The 18,399-nt window shown below is 37.8% G+C and overlaps 1 protein-coding gene across 3 annotated transcripts in view; it reads right to left on the bottom strand.

The window, feature by feature from the left end:
- Positions 1-18,399, bottom strand: part of LOC126176887 (dynein heavy chain, cytoplasmic) — a 228,059-nt gene that overhangs the window by 10,032 nt on the left and 199,628 nt on the right. For all 3 annotated transcript variants that reach the window (XM_049924087.1, XM_049924088.1, XM_049924089.1), the window contains 5 exons: positions 10,166-10,379; positions 7,906-8,100; positions 7,465-7,807; positions 1,369-1,559; positions 1,163-1,291 (listed from right to left, as the gene is read on the bottom strand). In XM_049924087.1, the coding sequence (XP_049780044.1) occupies positions 1,163-1,291; positions 1,369-1,559; positions 7,465-7,807; positions 7,906-8,100; positions 10,166-10,379 (1,072 nt within the window). The remainder of the gene's footprint in view (positions 1-1,162; positions 1,292-1,368; positions 1,560-7,464; positions 7,808-7,905; positions 8,101-10,165; positions 10,380-18,399) is intronic.

Raw genomic sequence — 18,399 nt, 5'->3', positions numbered from 1 at the left:
AGAATATTTTCTGAATCCATGCTGTGTGTCAATGTGTGTTCCTTGAGGTAATTCACACTGTTCAAATACACAGTATATGTTACAAAATCCTAATATGAATCTTAGTCAGTGATGCAAGTCTCTTACTCAGTGGATTACTCCTATTTCCATTCTTTAGTGTTGGTGTGACCTGTACAAGTTTCCAGTTTTTAGGTACAAATCTTTTATCAAGCAAGCGGTTGTATACAACTGCTAAGTAAGGAGGTATTGTATCAGCAGACTTCTAAAGGAACCTAACTGGTATACAATCTGGCCCAGAAGACTTGCCTTTATTACACGATTCAGTCTGCTTGGCAATATTGAGGATATATACTTTTAAGTTACTTGTGTTGACTGTTGCCCAATTCAGATTCTCAATTTTTATTTATTAATTTTTTTTTTAAATTTTGGAAAACCGTGTTCAGTAACTCCACTTTTGTGGCACTGCCATTACAACATTACACATTTCTATCGCACAGCAATGGTATTAACTGTCTTGCTGGTAGTTTACTTTACATAGAAGCAGAATCTCTTGACATTAGGCCAGATTTTGTGACAGTTTTGTTGTGGAAACTGTTAAAAGCATCTCAACTTCGTAGTCCTTGCTTAGTTTTGTGCTTCAGGAAAACATTTCCAGTCTTTGAGATTTTGCATTCTTTTAAATTTGGCAACAGTGTTCTGACTGGGTTTGTTCCATCTCTTATTAATTCATTTGGTACAAATCTCTGTTTCTTTGAATATAAACTTACGTAGTTAGTTTTGAAGCAGTGGAAATTATCTCTTAGGAAGCCATCAAGTGAATTTTTACCTTAACAGATAAATTTTGCATTTATTTTTGTTGAATTTGGATGTTATGGTATATAGCCTCACTGCAACAACCTTTTAGTCACTAAACCTTGCATCTGACATGATGCTCCCTAATTGGCAAGGATCATTTGTTGCTGAGAGGTCAAGTATGTTTTCGCAACCATCTACACACTAAACGATTGAACTATATTAAAGGTACTAGTAAGAATGCACTTACAAGATCACAAGTACAATCATTTCTAGTGCACAAACATTAAATATAATTTCAACAAAGAGCAACTATAGTTCTCTTCAGAGCTCATCATCAGCAAAAATTTAAAACTACAGAAAAAATTACCTGGCAGATCAAAACAACATCTTCCAAGTCATGGATGACATCTTGCAGCAATTTAGCTCCAGAGTTTACTTCACGTTCAAAGTAACGATACAATGGATCCTTTATGTTCTCCACAGTTCGTCGTAAAGTCTGTAAGACGGAAAATTCAGTTATGAGAGGTTTGACTGATTTATGGGAGGAGGAAATTAGTGGTGATCCAAACCAACCTGAAGAGATCTAGGAAGCAGCTGCAACCAGGTAGATGCAGAATTGTGCAATGTTCGCATCCAGGTAGGTCTTCCGTCACCAGCACCTTGATCACGTGCTGCATTATCCAAGCTTTCATCTGTTGAATATGCAAGTTCGTCGTCATCTTCTAGCTGTTGCATTTTTAGCAGTTTGCTCACAAGATCCGTACCTGCAACATAAACAATCAATGTCCTAAAAAATTCTTAAATTATTTTGTAAAAATATACATTTGGGAAGTAAAGGGAAATGATGATATTAGCTGCCCAAATCTACAAGGATAAGTAGTTCACAGGAGAACCCAAAGAAAGTATGCACAACTTTGGAATTATTTTGTGTGTGTGTGTGTGTGTGTGTGTGTGTGTGTGTGTGTAGGGGGAGGGGGGGGGGGGGAGGTTACATGCAACAAGCACGAGTATGTGTACAGATGAACAATTAAGTTATTGGATAAAAAGTTACTTCTTTATCCTCTTTGCTTTCTTTTCCTGGAACTGCACAATCTCATAGAAACACGTGATCTTGATGCATCATATAAGAATGCATGCAAAACAATCTGCTATCTCAAACTGATCATCTGTGAGAGAGAAAGCTAAGAATTCATCTCCAGCTTAGATCAATTCTTTCAGTCTGACACAAAAAGGAAACATTGGCTACTTTTGAAGCCTAATCTTCACACAGTCACTTAGACAGGGTCTTAACACGTATATGTAATGAACAGTGGATGGCCGGTTGGTTACAACCATCTCAAAACTTCAAATTCTTAGAAGTCACTTTTGGTAATTTTTGGCATGGAGCAGCAGCACGCATCTACCATCACTTCTCATGCATGCACTCAATCTGAAGTATCTCTTAGGATTACATCCCTTTTCAATAATGTATGGAGTTCAGAAAAAAATGACTGCTTAAATGCTTTTGTGCACACTGTTTTTAATCTGTGTTGCATACAAAGCAAGAGAAAGAGAACAAATACTGTGAGAGGCTCCACCACACAGGCACAACCACTCACCTGGCATATCTCAGGTCCGTGAAGCAGCCTCAAAATGGTACTCACTAACCCAGACCTCTTCCAGCTTCCACACCACTACTTCCAGCGTGTCGTAGGTCCATCGATAGAGTGGACAACAGCAAATAGGAAATGCTGTCAACTGTGGATTAGTTTACCTCTACCTTTTATGGATGAATATGAGAATCCTTCCACCAACAGGCTCTAAACACAAAGCACCTCAGACACTTAGATGGTTCCACACCAGCAATTGGACCTTCACAAGCCAGCAGTTACACAATACTCTTCAGTGCCTGTGGCTAGCTCAGACAATGCAGCAGTCACTTTTTACGAAGAACTATGATCAGTACAGTGTGTCTGCAAATGTTACTCTCAACGATACTGACAATATCACAGACTGCCATGATATAGTAGAGTTAGATGTTGCTGCATTAGGTTTTGGAGATCAAATGCCACACATTAAGCTGTACCAAAGTTACGTGCAATTTGTTATGCACTCTTAATAAATGTTATTTTTTTATATCTTTTGTACTGTAACATCTTTGTTATAGTGCCAACCTATCATACAACTGTTTATCTGTAAACATGCAAATCGGCCACCATTAAGGAACCATAGCGGGGCAACAGTTTTCTGCTACCATGGATATTTAGGCTGAATTAATAGTAGTTTCAGTTACCGTACACACTATAGACTAATACTGTCTTTGCTGTCCCTATGCAAGTGGTATGTAGGAGAGCGTAAGTATATCTCCAGATTCTTTACTTAATCCTGGTTCTGGAAAGTTTGCAAGTAGGCTTTCAAGAATAACTGGTGACCATCTTCTAGCATCTGTTAATTTCAGTTATTCACCATTTTGTTGATGTTTTTCTGTCAGTCAAACAAATCTGTGACCATTCACATCACCTTTCTTTACGTCCAAAACACTGAATCGAATTGATGAAGATTATAGGGAGACGCATGGGATACAGTAGTGTGGAGCACTGCACCAAACCATTTTTCAGACCGAAGGTCATATCATCACATAAGAAAAGAACTGTTATAGGCTGTACCAAATAATAATGTGCTTCTACAGTTTTCACAAAAGGCATTTACAGGGGTGCCGAATGAAAAGATAAAGAAGTACACAAACATATCCTGTGACAATATAAACGTGGTTTTTGAGCAGACAGACACCTCAAACCAGTGTCTATCATTAGCCAAATAATGGAAAAATTTATGAATGTGGAAGATCTCCACTCCATGTATGTTGAGTTTAAACAAGCTTTTGCTAGTGTTAATATGCCAGCATTGTATAAAGCACTAGAAGCACCGAGTATCTGCGACTAACTAAGAAGATTACTTTTAACAATGATGAGCCGTGCCAGCTCGTATCGATTGATCGATCAGGTCGGCATGGTGTGATCTTTAGGCTCAGCCGTTTGACATGGCTTTTGGCCGCAACAGGCGTGGAGGCTAGAAAGGGGACAGCCAGCGAGCAGCGTGGCGCATGAGAATCAGAGGCAAATGTGGTTGAGCAGGTCGGGGCACGACGCAGAGGTTGTGGTGTGTTCGACACGTTTGCAAGATCGAACCTGGCTTGTAGTGTGGGAACTGGACTCTGCCACATTACCCAAGTCGAGTCATGTGGCCCAGATTTGGATCTGTAAAGGATTTTATAAAAAGATTTGTGTGTTATAGTGTACTGTGTGCGGCACCCTGTCCAGCTTGCCTGCTTGCTGTGGGTTCTGGGTCTAGCCGCCTCTGGTCTGGGTCCAGTGGGGCCCCCTTCTGCTTCTTGAATTTTCCCGTGCCTATGTGACGTCACCTGTTTTGAAAATGTGTCACGAAGGGGTGTATCTGTTGGTATTTTCTTTTGTGTTAAAAAAAATTGTGATATCCATTATTGGTTAACTTTATCTCACTACTGTAGTTTCCTTCTGGGAGGTTTACTGTGTATAGAATTTAATTAACTTGCAAGTCACTTAATGCTTAGTTACAGATTAATTTTGTTGTTTGAATAAGGCAGTTGACCGTGCTTGTGAGGATTTTGAATTTTAAAGATAAAATTTTATTTCGCCAAAGAAAAGTTAATGAAAGTGTTGTTATAAACTGTGAATGTTGCTTATGTGGCCCGACCCTCCCGCAATTGGCTGATTAGGGTGGATTAACCACCACAAAGGACACAAACGCAAAAGTAAATACAAAATTACCAAACCTCTACAGTTTTTGCCTTCAAGCAGCACCTAAATATAATCACACACATCAATGTGTAATATTAGCTGTAACTCTTTTTACTTGCACAATAATACCATAAATGCTATTTTTAAAACTTATCTGAATTATCTGTCACCAATAATCCAAAATGTTCATGTAGCTTCCTTTTTCACCTTGATGAAAAGAAAGGCTAGTGTTTACATCTCCTGTAGAGTGTTGGTTTTCTAAAAGATGCATGCTTAAGTACAGAGAGGGTTTTCTCACTTTTGGTTATAAGCTCTTTGTATTTCATTGTAAATTCCCATCCTGTTTGACCAATGTAGATCCTGTCACAGTTATTGTGTTTAATTATTAACATTCATAACTGGTCATACTTCTGACGTTTTCCATGTTGTGGATTATTCTCATTCTTAGTTTATTCTCTGTGCAGAAGCTCATTTTAATCTTAGTATTATGAAATGTGCTACTATTTTTTCGCATAGTATTTCCCATACATGGTAGATTAATGATTTTTTCTTTCTTCCTTCTGTTTTCACCAATGTTACTTCCTCACTGTCATTTACACGCTTGGCTCTGATTTTCTTTCTGTATATTTGCAGCTACAGTTTTGATTGTATCTATCTCTGTCTTCATTTTTCCCTTTAGTAAGCGGAGCACTAATCACACAATCTATCATAACGTGATAATATGGTATTTATGTGCTTTGGGGTGACATGATGAACAGTCACTTGCAGTTGATTTACAAAATATATAAGATTTATGGTATTTTTATAGCTATTAAGTTGTCTATTTCATAAACAATGGTAAATTTGATATTGCACATATCATTCATTTGCAGGATTCGTTATGAAAATGAAGTGAGTGGGTTACTATGAACAGTTCAATGATAGGATTGTTTTTATCAGAATCAACAGCAAATCAACACTGACAACAATAGTTCAGGTATAAATTCCGACGTCGCAAGCTAAAGATGGAGAGATTAAGTTCGAGGATATTGAAAGGGTAATACAGTATGTAAAGGGAGGTGAAAATCTAATTGTCATGGGGGACTGGAATGCAGTTGTAAGGGAAGGAGTAGAAGAAAAAGTTACAGGAGAATATGGGCTTGAGACAAGGAATGAGAGAGGAGAAACACTATGAGTTCTGTACTAAATTTCAACTAGCAATAGCGAATACTCTGTTCAAGAATCACAAGAAGAGCAAGAGGAGGAGAGGTATACTTGGAAAAACCTGGAAGATAAGAGAAGATTTCAGATAGATCACATCATCGTCAGACAAAGATTCCAAAATCAGGTATTGGATTGCAAGGTGTACCCAGGAGCAGATATAGACTCAGATCAAAATGTTGTAGTGATGAAGAGCAGGCTTAAGTTAAGAAATTAGTCAGGCAGAATCAATATGCAAAGAAGTGGGATACAGAAGTACTAAGGAATGATGAGATAACCATGAAGTTCTCTGTGACTATAGATATAGCAATAAGGAATAGCTCAGTAGGCAGTACAGTTGAAGAGTAATGGGCATCTCTGAAAAGGACAATCACAGAAGTTGCAAAGAAAACCACAGTTACAAAGAAGATAACTGCGAAGAAACCAAGGGTAACAGAAGACATACTTCAGTTAATTAATGAAAGAAGGAAGTACAAAAATATTCAGGGAGATTCAGGAATACAGAAATACATGTTGCGGAGGAATGAAATATATAGGGAGTGCAGGGAAGCTAAGACAAAATGCTGCATGAAAAATATGAAGAAATCTAAAGAGATATGATTGTCCGAAGGACTGACTCAGCATATAGGAAAGTCAAAACAACCTTTGGGGTAAAGGGGGAGGGCGGCTTGCCAAATTTCTGTAGGTTATTTCTTATGACATTTATGGTTTCAATAATTGGTACATTTGTGTATAGATAAGTAACATTTAATGAGATAAATTTTCAATTTACTGGTATTTTTGTGTCTTGTCTGATTAATTAGGCCCATGGAACTTTTAATTTTCTATTTCTTAATAAATGAATAGTATTGGATAAGCAATTTATTTAGTTTTTAATAAGGACCAAGAGAGGTACAACAACGGTATCAAGTCATGTTGGATACGAAGATGGTATTTCAATTGTGGAAAGCGATAAAAAACACAGTTCAAAACATTACGTAATGTAAGCGGAAGGAGCAAAAATTGGACACACTATAATTGAAATTATATGAGTGTCTCCAATTCCAAGACCAGCTAACCACCACATGGCCTCTAACAAATATTTTGAAGGTGTCAGCTGCTTCAGCAGCAGAACAAGAGTCTAAACAATGGATAAATCCAAAAACACACACACACACACACACACACACACACACACACAACAAACATAATTATTTACTTTCAGTATGCAGTCCCCCCTCATCAACTACAAGGCCCTACACCATGTCTTCTTATAGTAGCAATCCGTCCCATGGTATCACAACCTACTGACGGTTTAAAAAATAAACTACTGTCACATTGAAATAATGTTATGTCTGACTTTGCTTCACACTTATTAAATGTACAACGCAATATGCAAGCTCATGATCCCCCCCCCCCCTCTCTCTCTCTCTCTCTCTGTGCGACTATCCTGTCAGAACACAAGTAAGTATAAAACATCATATATAGAAAAAAAAAGAAGTAACCTAAAAACATCATGTAAATGGTCAGCATCTTGCACTGAGAAAATATGTTGTAATTGTACAACTGACTTTTTCTGTACAATAACAAGAGGCTGAAATTATGATTTACAGAATTTGCAATAACTCAAACTAAATTCTCTCACTTCCCATTAATCTATAAAATGTAAAGCCAGGAAGGACCCAATCTGCACACAACAAACAATGTAAACACAACACTAATGCTTTAGTTTTACCTCTCGTTGTAAGCAGCACTTTCTCCGCATTGTTGGGCAACCCAAGCCAGGAAGGTGTCTGTCTATCAGCCAGAGACTCAATCCAGTGCAGGAAGTGATCTCTCCTTGTTCCATCTGGCATAGTAATGTGCCTCTGACCACCTGGACCACCAGCGACTCCATCCACATTTGCAACAAGGGCAAAATCTGCTTCAAAACTTCTTGCTGTAAAAAGTTTAGCTAGAAACGATGATAGTAAACGCTGGTCATAATCATTGTCTATCTTTCCACCATAAATGCACTGAGAGAGCAAAGTAACTAGTGCATCCCATGGCACCTTCTCTGGGGGAAGATTTGTACGTCCCTGGAGGGGGGGAAAAAAAAAGACAGTCATAAAAACAATATCAATTTGTATAATATTTTGTGAGAAGTTATATTCTCTTGCCACTTAAGATCAAATACCATTGCAGTTGCTTCAATCCAGGTATCCAATGTGTCACATGCCACTCTGAGATCACTTTCATTGAATTCATAGTACTTAGCCCAGCCCAATGGGACATATCTAAGTCTCTCCTGCACAATTGCATGGAACCAGGCTAGAAGGAAATAGAGTCGGGCCCTCTCATTTGGCGCTTTCATCATGCGAGATGCTGGCACCTGCAAAGGACACCAATAAAATTCTATAAGAATGTTCCATTAAATTAAAGGAGCTATTAATGTACAATAAAATTGAAGAGAGATATTCATCCTCACTGCAAACACAAAATACACTGTCAATTATTATAGTAAATTTGCAAATACTACATTCATCCCGATTTCTAGCAAATTATGCTTCAATGAAAGAAAGACGATAACGGATCATGCTTGCACGTGGTACAAATGCATGCCAGAAGATAACTGGAATGTGTACACACACACACACACACACACACACACACACACGGTGTGTAAATTGGAAGTTTGCTGACTGCCCACCACAGGTGAGGAGACATGTGGGGTACAAAAACCCCATCTATCTGCCTGTGTGCAGGCAGCTTAATCTGGGATTCATTTTTCCACAAAATCAGAAGCCACACACAGAGTTACAAATCATTTAAACATCATTTGTAATCCACACTGTTATCTAATTACATATTGACACGTTTAATAATGATCCTAACTTCAACAATTGCGTACAGTCATCACACGGAAAGGTAACAGTACATAATAGAGAAGTACAAAAAACAATTGCAGCAGACAACATTGGCTACATCACACAATGCTCTCAGTTAGTTAAAGTAGGCTGTTACAAAAACCAAATGGCTTCCTGCCAAGGCCATCTGGCTTATAACAAATCAGGACAAGGGAATCCATTGATCAACTTACAGCTAACACACTGTATGTAACATTAATTTGGAAAAAGCATTTGATGCAGTAGGCTGGAATATCCCCCCAAAGATATTAAGAGGGGCTGGTGTAGACTGGGAGGACAGAAGACTTCTAAGGAAACAGTACATAGGACAGAAAATGGTGGTAAGGATTCGTGATGAAACTCTTGAGACAAGCACCGGAAGAGGTGTCAGACAAGAGTGTTGTTTGTCACCAGCACCTCTAAATATTTGTGTTGATAAACTAAAAGACACACAGTTTGGGGGGAGAGGGGGGGGGGAGAGAGAAAACGAGAGGTGTTATAGCAGGAGAAAGTCAATTAATCACATGGATAATAAAGCAGTATTGGCTGAATCAGGAAGACTACACCTTATGGAATGAGGATGAATACAGACAGACCAGACCAATGTGAAGAGGATCAGGTTGCATCAAAATATTATTGTAAGGAAAGACTTTGGAACTACTAAAATCTTGTAATTTCTCATAAAGCTTGGTAACAGAAAATGGAAGCTGTATGGAGAAAATAAGTATAATATCTATGAGAAAAAAGCTGCTGGCAGTGAAAAGAACTCATAATTTAGAGATATATTCAACAGGTATTTTATTTGGATTGTAGTAATGTATGGCAGTTAAAAAGAAAGAGGAAAAATACTTTTAAAGTTTTGAAATGTAGTTGTGGAAAAAATGTAAAAAGTGAAATGCACTGACAGATGAGGTCTGAAGGACAATTACAGATAGTAGAAAAAACTAATGGAAATTTTAAGGAGGAGGAAAATATCTTGGCTGGGACATATACTGTGAAGAACTTGTCTGCAACGAAGAGTTACCGAAAGAAAGAGTGCAGGGCGGGCGGGGAGGGGGGGGGGGGGGGGGGGGGGGGGGCACAGGAGGAGGAGGAGGAGGAGGAGGAGGTGGGGGAGGGGGGGGGACAGGAGGAGTAGGGGGGAGTAGGGGGAAGAAGAAGAAGAAGAAGAAGAACTTCGATTCCTGGATGATGATTAAATAAAATAATTAAGTTACCAACAAATTAAGAAAGAGGTACAGGACAAAAAGATGTGTTTAACATAAATCAATGCCTCTTGCCAGAAAGATTTACCAAAGAGGAAGACATATGCAGCGAAGTGAGTATTCACTAGCAAGAACAACATATCTAATTAAAATTCCCTGCTTGCATTTAACTGGTACTAATTTATTTCTTCTAATATTTAATGCTATTTGATAAGTTTCTAATCTCTTCACTTTGTCAGACAATATAAACTAAGTAATTCTGCACCAACTTATGCCTTAACTTCATAGAATCAACCATCTAATCATAATCTACAGTAAAAAATACTACAATTCCTCTTTTACTCACAGTGCTGAACGTGCGCAGCAGGTTGGCTCGAATGCCAGGTGGTGGCTCAAATACAAAGATGCGTCCTGCTCGCAATAGGTTGACTGGTACTTTTGGATTGATCTCCATTGTCAAGAATAACCGGAAGCTGGCATGAGGCTGTAGGCTATGTAGTTTCTTCTCTAACTGCACAAGCCACTGAGGTGCCAAGTGTACATTTTTCAAAAGTACCCATCTACAAAAGGAATGGTTTTTTGTTAGTGGCCCGTAATGTTACAAATACATCAATTGTTTTCTGTGACCAGAGAGATGACATACAGCAGGAACATGCTCATATCACATTGGTGATTGAATAAATCTGATATGATTATATAGACAGTGTCATGATGGTAAACCCAATACTGTGGAAACACTCCAGCCAAAATTAGGTCAAGATAATTTTTGTGCATTATTCGGTATTGGTATGATTTGCAGTCGGGGAATATTTCTATTTTTGAAGCAAGACCATGAAACCAGCTTTCCTATTGTTCTCACTCAGTTGTAGAGAAAACTTCAGAGTAAGAACTGCTCAGTGATGCACAAGTGATGGCAATCACTTCATGTTCTCAGGGACAAAACCATAGAGAGAGAGAGAGAATTTTAGAATAACCATCTGAGAAACTTTTGCCGTCATAGCTTCAAAATCATCATTACCATCACATATTCTTCTAATGCAGTGTTTCTCAACCTTTCCAACACCATTACCTCTGAACTAGATCGTACAAAAGCCAAAAACCCAACAGAGTTTAGTATCTAGCTAAAATTAAGATTGGAAAGAAACCATTTGAATACTATTTTTAAAAGTACAGGAAAATACATAATATTTCACTCTAACACTCTCATGTTTTTGTAGGTGTCATAATAAAACAAGTCAATGAGATGCTTCATACTGCATATTTCTAACAATCTTTTTCAAATTCGGTTTGGTCTTGGCCAATGCAACTCATAAAACTGTGTTCTAAGTTCAATCATTTCCTCGTTTTTGTTTTCACTGCCACCAAAGTCACTAATCCAGTTTCACACATGTTTTGTGATGAATGGAATACATAATCTTACAACTTTTTCCAATAAGAATGGATAGTCAACACCAATCTTTCTCCATAATGTTACTAGTACTGTTTAGTAAAATATTTTTCAGTGCATTGTTTTCATGTACCAGTAGTCAAATTCTGCAGTTGTTTTTACTTCACTGCCTGAAAATATTCATTCACTCTCTGAAAACAGCCTTTAAACCAAGGCATTTACTTGGTGATTCTCCAGTTCAGGAAAATAGTTACTGACTGACAAGTGCTGATTTATTCCATGTGCAAATGAGGAGTTTTCAATGTTTGTGTTCAGTATCATTATCTGTTCCGGAAAAACTGAAATGTATTTAACCTCGCCCGGCATTGGTAAAGCTCCAATTGGTGAAAAAACTAACAAACTTAAACTTGTGCTGACAAAATATTCACCATATTTCCTTGCCAAGTTGAAATTAAACATATTTATTTCTACAAAAAGATCCATGAGATATGTCACTTCAAATAAATTATCTGTTTTTTGACACACAAGTGTATCTTCTTCCACCTTTGCCTTTTCCAGAAATAAAACAATTTGCCATCAAAGATCGAGCACTCAATACAATACCTAGTCTGTGATAGTCATCTACTTCTGTGTAAAGAACACATCAAATTTAACGTGAACCTCTTTGTACAACTATTTGAGAACTCTCATGTTTTTACATTACCTCAGACATGGTTTACAAACTTTACTACCCAAGAGTACATGCCACAAATCAGATGGAAGGGCTTTCACTGCCAGACCAGAAATATGTATAATATAGTGGTTGAATGGTGCATTTGGAGCAACTTCTTTTAACAAGCAAGAAATCCAGGGTAAACACCCAATGTGTATGATGCTCCATTTGTACAAACACCTCTACCAACTTCGAGTAATGCATCTCATATTGCTCATTAAAATTTTTCAGTCATCAGAAAATATCTTCGCCAGGTATAGTAGTGTCCAGCAATCCCAGGAACAAGTATTCTTCTGTCAGGTTTTCTCTCTGTGACAGATTAATGATGTACTTCCGGATGGTCCGTCATGTCATTTCCATTTTATGCACAATATTCAACCAAGTGACTCAGTTGTCTCCTTCAGGTGCTGCAAGTCGTGCTGCTATCTATACTCGCTGCCTGGACTCCAACCAGACTGCAAAAGATTGTTGGTCTCAAGCTGCTATTTATAGCTGATTGCTGACGCCAACTACACACTTTATGCTCCGTTGTTTTTCTGATCCTGCAATGATATTCGGCGAAACGCAAATTGTCTGTGTTTCAGAGTCCTGATTGATGTGGTGGCTTGTGAGATCTTAACAGAGTACCATACTTCATTTATTTATTTATTTATTTATTTGAGATACATATTCCATAGATCCAGTATGGCATGATTACGCATGGATGTGGAACAAGTCAAAGCAGTTGCAATACAGATATCATTCAATACAATACATACTGGTATATTACACATGGTAGATAAATGATTCAAAACTGGTACAATACGATAATACAATAGAGATAATAAACAATACAATACAAAAATACAATAGTGATAAAAAAACAATATAGATACAAAAGGAAATAATCTAAATTACTACTCAAATTATTTATCTCTGTTGAAGGATTCATCTAATGAATAAAAACATTTTTCCAGTAGGAATTTCTTTAGCTTTTTTTTAATAGCGTTTTATTTTTTTAAGAGATTTTATATTACTTGGGAGTGCGTTAAAGATTTTTGTACTTGTGTACTTTATCCCTTTTTGTACCAGAGAGAGATTTTTCCGTTCACATTGTGTACCACCTTTCCATCTTGTGTTATAATGATGGTATGCCTCATTTGTTTCATATTCAGAGGAATAGAGAAGTGTGAAAGCCATGAGTGAGAGGAGATATTGTGAGATAGTGGTTAATATACCTAACTGCTTAAAAAGATTGTGACATGAGGTTCTTGGAGGAACACTACATATAATTCGGACTACTTTTTTCTGGCTTACAAAAATTTTTTTTTTAATGTGGTGAGTTGCCCCAAAAGATTATTCCATAGCACAACACAGAATGAAAGTAGCCAAAATATGCAGACTTTGATACATTGATGTCTTCAATTTTGGAGATTATTCGGATAGCAAATGTTGCTGAGCTAAGCTTTTTTAGTGTTTGCTGTATGTGGAATTCCCAGTTGAGCCAGTTATCTATGTGAGCGCCTAGGAACTTTGTGCACTGAACGCTCTGTAACTGTTGGCTCTCGTGTGCAATATTATCTCTTCTGTGCTTATGTAACTGGATTGGAACTGCTGTAATTTGTTTTACTGAGATTTATTCCTGGGGAATTTGCTGTGAACCAGTTCAGAACATTTGCAAGTGCTTTGTTGGCATTTAACACTACACTTGTGTCATCTGCAAACATTGTGATATTGCTAGCACTGTCTGAGGACAGGGTTAGGTCATTAATATGTATATAATAAATAGGAGGGGACCAAGGACTGACCCTTGTGGAACTCCGTGATGTACTGTTACCCAGTCAGACTCTACCTCGCCTACTTGTAGATTGTTAACATCTAATACTATTTTTTGTTGTCCGTCTTATAGATATGATCTGAGCCAGTTACCCATTTGTCCACAGATTCCATATTGGGCTGCTTTTCCTGAAAGTACTCTGAGATCGACACAGTCGAAAGCCTTAATCAGGTCACAGAATATGCCAAGGGGTAATTTTTTCTTGTCAAGGCACTCTAAGACGTTATTTGTAAGTGCATAAATTGCTTCGGTCGTAGATATACCTGATCTGAGAGAAAATTTTTGTTTACTAATTAGTGCAAATTTTTCAAGGTGATTGACAATCCTGACGTATTTTAATTTTTAAAAGACTTTAGAAAATGCTGTTACAAGAGAGATAGGACGATAGTTTGAAACATCTGTGGGATCACCTTTTTTGTAGAGGGGCTCCACAGTAACATACTTCATTCTGTCAGGGAAGATACCTTGATTTAGAGAGGAATTGAATATATGAGCTAGAGCTTTAGAGAGTTGATTACAGCTGGCTTTTATCAGTTTAGTGGAAATATTGTCTACACCTGATGAATTTTTACTTTTTAGAGGCACTATGGTTTTTCTTACTTCTTGCACAGTTATGGCGGCCATACCTATCATGTCTATAGAGTTAGGGGAAGTTCTTTCAGAGTTTTTATTGCCTTTTCTGAAGAGCCTTTGCCTGCTGTTTTCTCAGCAACAGTTAAAAAGTGCTCATTAAAGATTTTAGCTACAATGTCTTAATTTTGAACTAACTTACCTTCACTGTTATGAGCAATATTTTGGGTCTTGTTAGGGTAATTTGCACCAGTCTCATTTCAATCACTTCCCATATAGTTTTGATTTTGATAGTGGAGTTATTAATTTTTGAGCACAGATACATACTTTTTGATTTTTGAATGACTTTGCTCAATATTTTACAGTATTGGTTATAGTTATTTAAAAGGTTAGGGTCATCTGATTTTTTTGCAAGAAATCCTAATTCCAGTGGTGGATTTTTTAGTATGGGTTTTATGTATTCTTTTTGGGAAGGTACTCTCAAATATTAGAGCCACTTCATTACTGAAAAGGTTTTATTTGGAATTGGCATTTTCTAAATTATATACCGGACCCCAGTCTACATTTTGGAGACGTGATTTAAAGATCTCAGTAGTTTCATCAGTAGATTTCCTAGTAATTTTCCAGCTGGGATAACTATTGATCTCACAAATACTTGAACTGTTAATGGTGAGTCTCTGTCCATCATGGTCAGAGAGACCATTCAGGACTTGCCTAACAGCTATATCATCAATCTTGGTTGTGTCAATAAATACATTATCAATTAATGATTTTGTTCGTGAAGTTATTCTGGTGAGAAAATTTACAACAGAAGCAAGATTACATGAGGACATCAAATTCTCAAGATCTATTCTGTCTCTGGAGTTCGTTAGTAAATTTGCATTGAAGTCTCCAACAACTATGACATCTCTGCCAAGTTTAAACATGTATATTAAGAGTGCCTCTAACTTTTTTTTTTTTTTAAAAAAAAGGCTAAAGGTAACTGAAGGTGCCCTGTATAAAGCTACTACTGCTATGTAAGAATTATTTAAAGCCAGCTCTATGGCACGCTCTTCAAACTGTTGATCTATACAAGAATTCAGCACATTAATTACACTACATGTGATGCTGTTTCTGACACAGCCCTTGTGTAAACTGAAACCTACTTTCCTGTTAGGTTTTGTGGCATTTTTTTTACTTCGGTAGACTCCTTAATCACGCTGCCCAGGAACTTCATATTTGCACCACAGTACTGGTCTCATTACATTTCATTTCATTTCATGATTATGTTCAAAGCAGTGCTTGATGACAGCTGATCTGATTGCTTATTTTAGTTGAGTGTGTTGCCAATGTTCCTTAGACCTCTCCTTGACTGTTCTCACAGCTTGTTCTACATATGAGGTGCCACATTCACAAGGAATAGAGTACCGTAAATACTCAAATCTAAGCCTCACTTTTTTTCCGGTTTTTGTAATCCAAAAAACCGCCTGCGGCTTAGAATCGAGTGCAAAGCAAGCGGAAGTTCAGAAAAATGTTGGTAGGTGCCGCCACAACTAACTTCTGCCGTCTAATATATGTAGCGCTACACAGGCATGCCTTGTAGGCACAAAGATAAATACGGGTGCCAAAACCTCTGCGTCATTTAAAAAAATAAAAAAGGGTGAAAGACGAGCTTTTTTTCTCCGCCTCGAGTTTCAACCACTGCATTTTCATACATTATCCAACGAAGCAAATACAAATTCCGTATTGTTCATCTTCGAATGTAGCACAATTTAAATGTACTACTAAAATCCGACTGGCAAGACTGTTTGGGATGTTTGTCAATATGGCCAACTCTACATTCTGAATTTTTTCCTACCTGTGAGAATAGATGGTTGCTAATAGGAACCTGATGAAATGTGAATCACATGCAGTATTCTCTTCACCACGAATTTAAACATTTTGCCATGTATTCTTTCGTGTTTGCTGCTATCTCATTTAAATCCTGTCTGCCTAATAAACTACGAAACTTGAGTGAGACAATAGCAAACGCGGAAGAATATACGTATCGTGTCATGTCTATATTCGTATTATTCTTATGCCTAATAGTGATATAGTCAGAAATGAAGCACGGCAACTGACTAGATTTTTAAATCTAAGATGACTCTAATTTCTGTGCAGAATTTGATGTACTAAAGAAGCGGGCGCAAAGATTTTCAAATGGAGAAAAATTTTTGCCTAACTCTCGTTCAGAACATGTTGTATAATACGCAGTCTATTATTTGGTTCTTGTTGATCATTATCAAAGAAAGCAGCAGTGTAAGTAACAACAAATAGCAGTCTCTTGCCATTGTTTCGCTAATGAGACGATTCCTCTCTTTTTTTTTTAATTGTAAGCGGCGGTAGCGTGCACAAAAGTAAGCCATGCCGCGAGCGGCGAGAGGCCGTAAACACGCACTATCAGAATGCGACAAACAATGCGTGACACTGTACAGTAATGCATTTTCAGCTAAGAGTGACTGACGTAAACACCGATAACAAAGAAAACGGCACTTATCAGATCAAAGCAAAATAAGCAATCGATTCAAACCAGACGAAGCATGTGAAAAAGGAAGGGTACCCGTATAAATACGGACGGAGAGCCTGATGCATAGCAATGACTACCTGGTAAAGCTTAACTGCTAAGCTTACGACTCGAACCAAACTACTGTAGCTGTATCGTCATTCATTCGACCTAAATTGTGTCTCATATTACAATGGACCAACCTTGTTTCGATTTGGAGGTGCGGCCTAAAACTTTTCTCTCCCCTTGAGTTTCGAGTCTCAGATTTCAGGTGCGGCTTAGATTCGGGAATTTTTTTTTTTTTTTTTTTCCCTTTATTTCGAGTCTCATTTTTCAGGTGCGGCTTAGATTCGAGTGCGGCTTAGATTCGAGTAAATACGGTGCACACAAGGCTTTCTGAGACCGACATCCTGTTTAACACTACAAAGATTTATTTTTAATCTTTGTTGACAGGAGCAGAATATATTGGACGACATGTTTCCATAGGACATTACTGAACTTCTGGATAATGGGCCATCTCAAGGTAAGCAAGTGATTTTTGGCTTCTGTTTGTCCTAGAATGAACCTCTTGCTCAAATGTTTTAAATATTGACTGCAATGGCTGCTAAATTTGATGATTGTGTTTTAATTCTTAGGTGAGACACTCCTAGTCTGAAAGCATTCAACCTCTATAGACCAGAGTCTAGCATCCAATTTCTTTGCAACCAATGATGGAGACTTGAGACATGGAGATACAGATCTGTGTGTGTGTGTGTGTGTGTGTGTGTGTGTGTGTGTGTGTGTGTGTGTGTTTCCTGCATACACTATGACAGAGATCCATCCAGTTCTCTCTTAACTAGCAAGTCCAATGACAGAGTTCCAAGGATAGAATTTAAATATTCAAGGAAATCTTCAAGTCATTTTCCATTCCATGAGGATACACAACAAATTTGGTGTCCACATATCAATAAAAACACGTTGGTTTGAACTTTGTGGATTCTGGTGTCTTTGCCAAGTGCTCCATCTGTAAGTTTGCCAAGACAGGCAATATCTGACTACCTATCGCCATGCCATCAGTTTGTTCACAATGTTCACAACACAGAGTTTATCAAAAAGAATCATACGGTTTGGCATGTCTATATTTCTGAAACTAATGAACGTACACGATGAATTTTGTGTTTTGATGAAAGGGAAACTGAAAACGTATTTTCCATACCTTTTCATAGGTATTCAATAGGCACCCCTTGATACGTGCGGTATACGTCAATGCGGTATATGTCAATGTGGTATTCAAATTGTTTCCACACTGCAGCTAGCGTGTCTTGAGTTACAGCTTCTACAGCTGCTGTTACGCGATGTCTCGATTCATTCATTTATTGTTGTTGGTAATGGAGGCACATAAGCAAAGTCTTCCATAAACCCCCCCACAAGAAATAATCACACAATCAGGTCCAGTGACCTTGGAAGCCAGTAATGTAAAGCTGAATCATTTGGTCCAGTGCGACTGAAGCATCGTTCGGTAATCCTTCGATTTAACAATTCCTGCACTTCCAGATGCCTGTGTGGCAGTGCCCCATCCTGTTCATAATGAAATC

The sequence above is a fragment of the Schistocerca cancellata genome, chromosome 3 (genome assembly GCF_023864275.1).
Source record: "Schistocerca cancellata isolate TAMUIC-IGC-003103 chromosome 3, iqSchCanc2.1, whole genome shotgun sequence".
In the NCBI taxonomy this organism is placed as follows: Eukaryota; Metazoa; Arthropoda; class Insecta; order Orthoptera; family Acrididae; genus Schistocerca; species Schistocerca cancellata.
The sequence above is the reverse complement of the archived record's forward strand: the minus strand, read 5'-3'. Positions and strand labels throughout refer to the sequence as shown.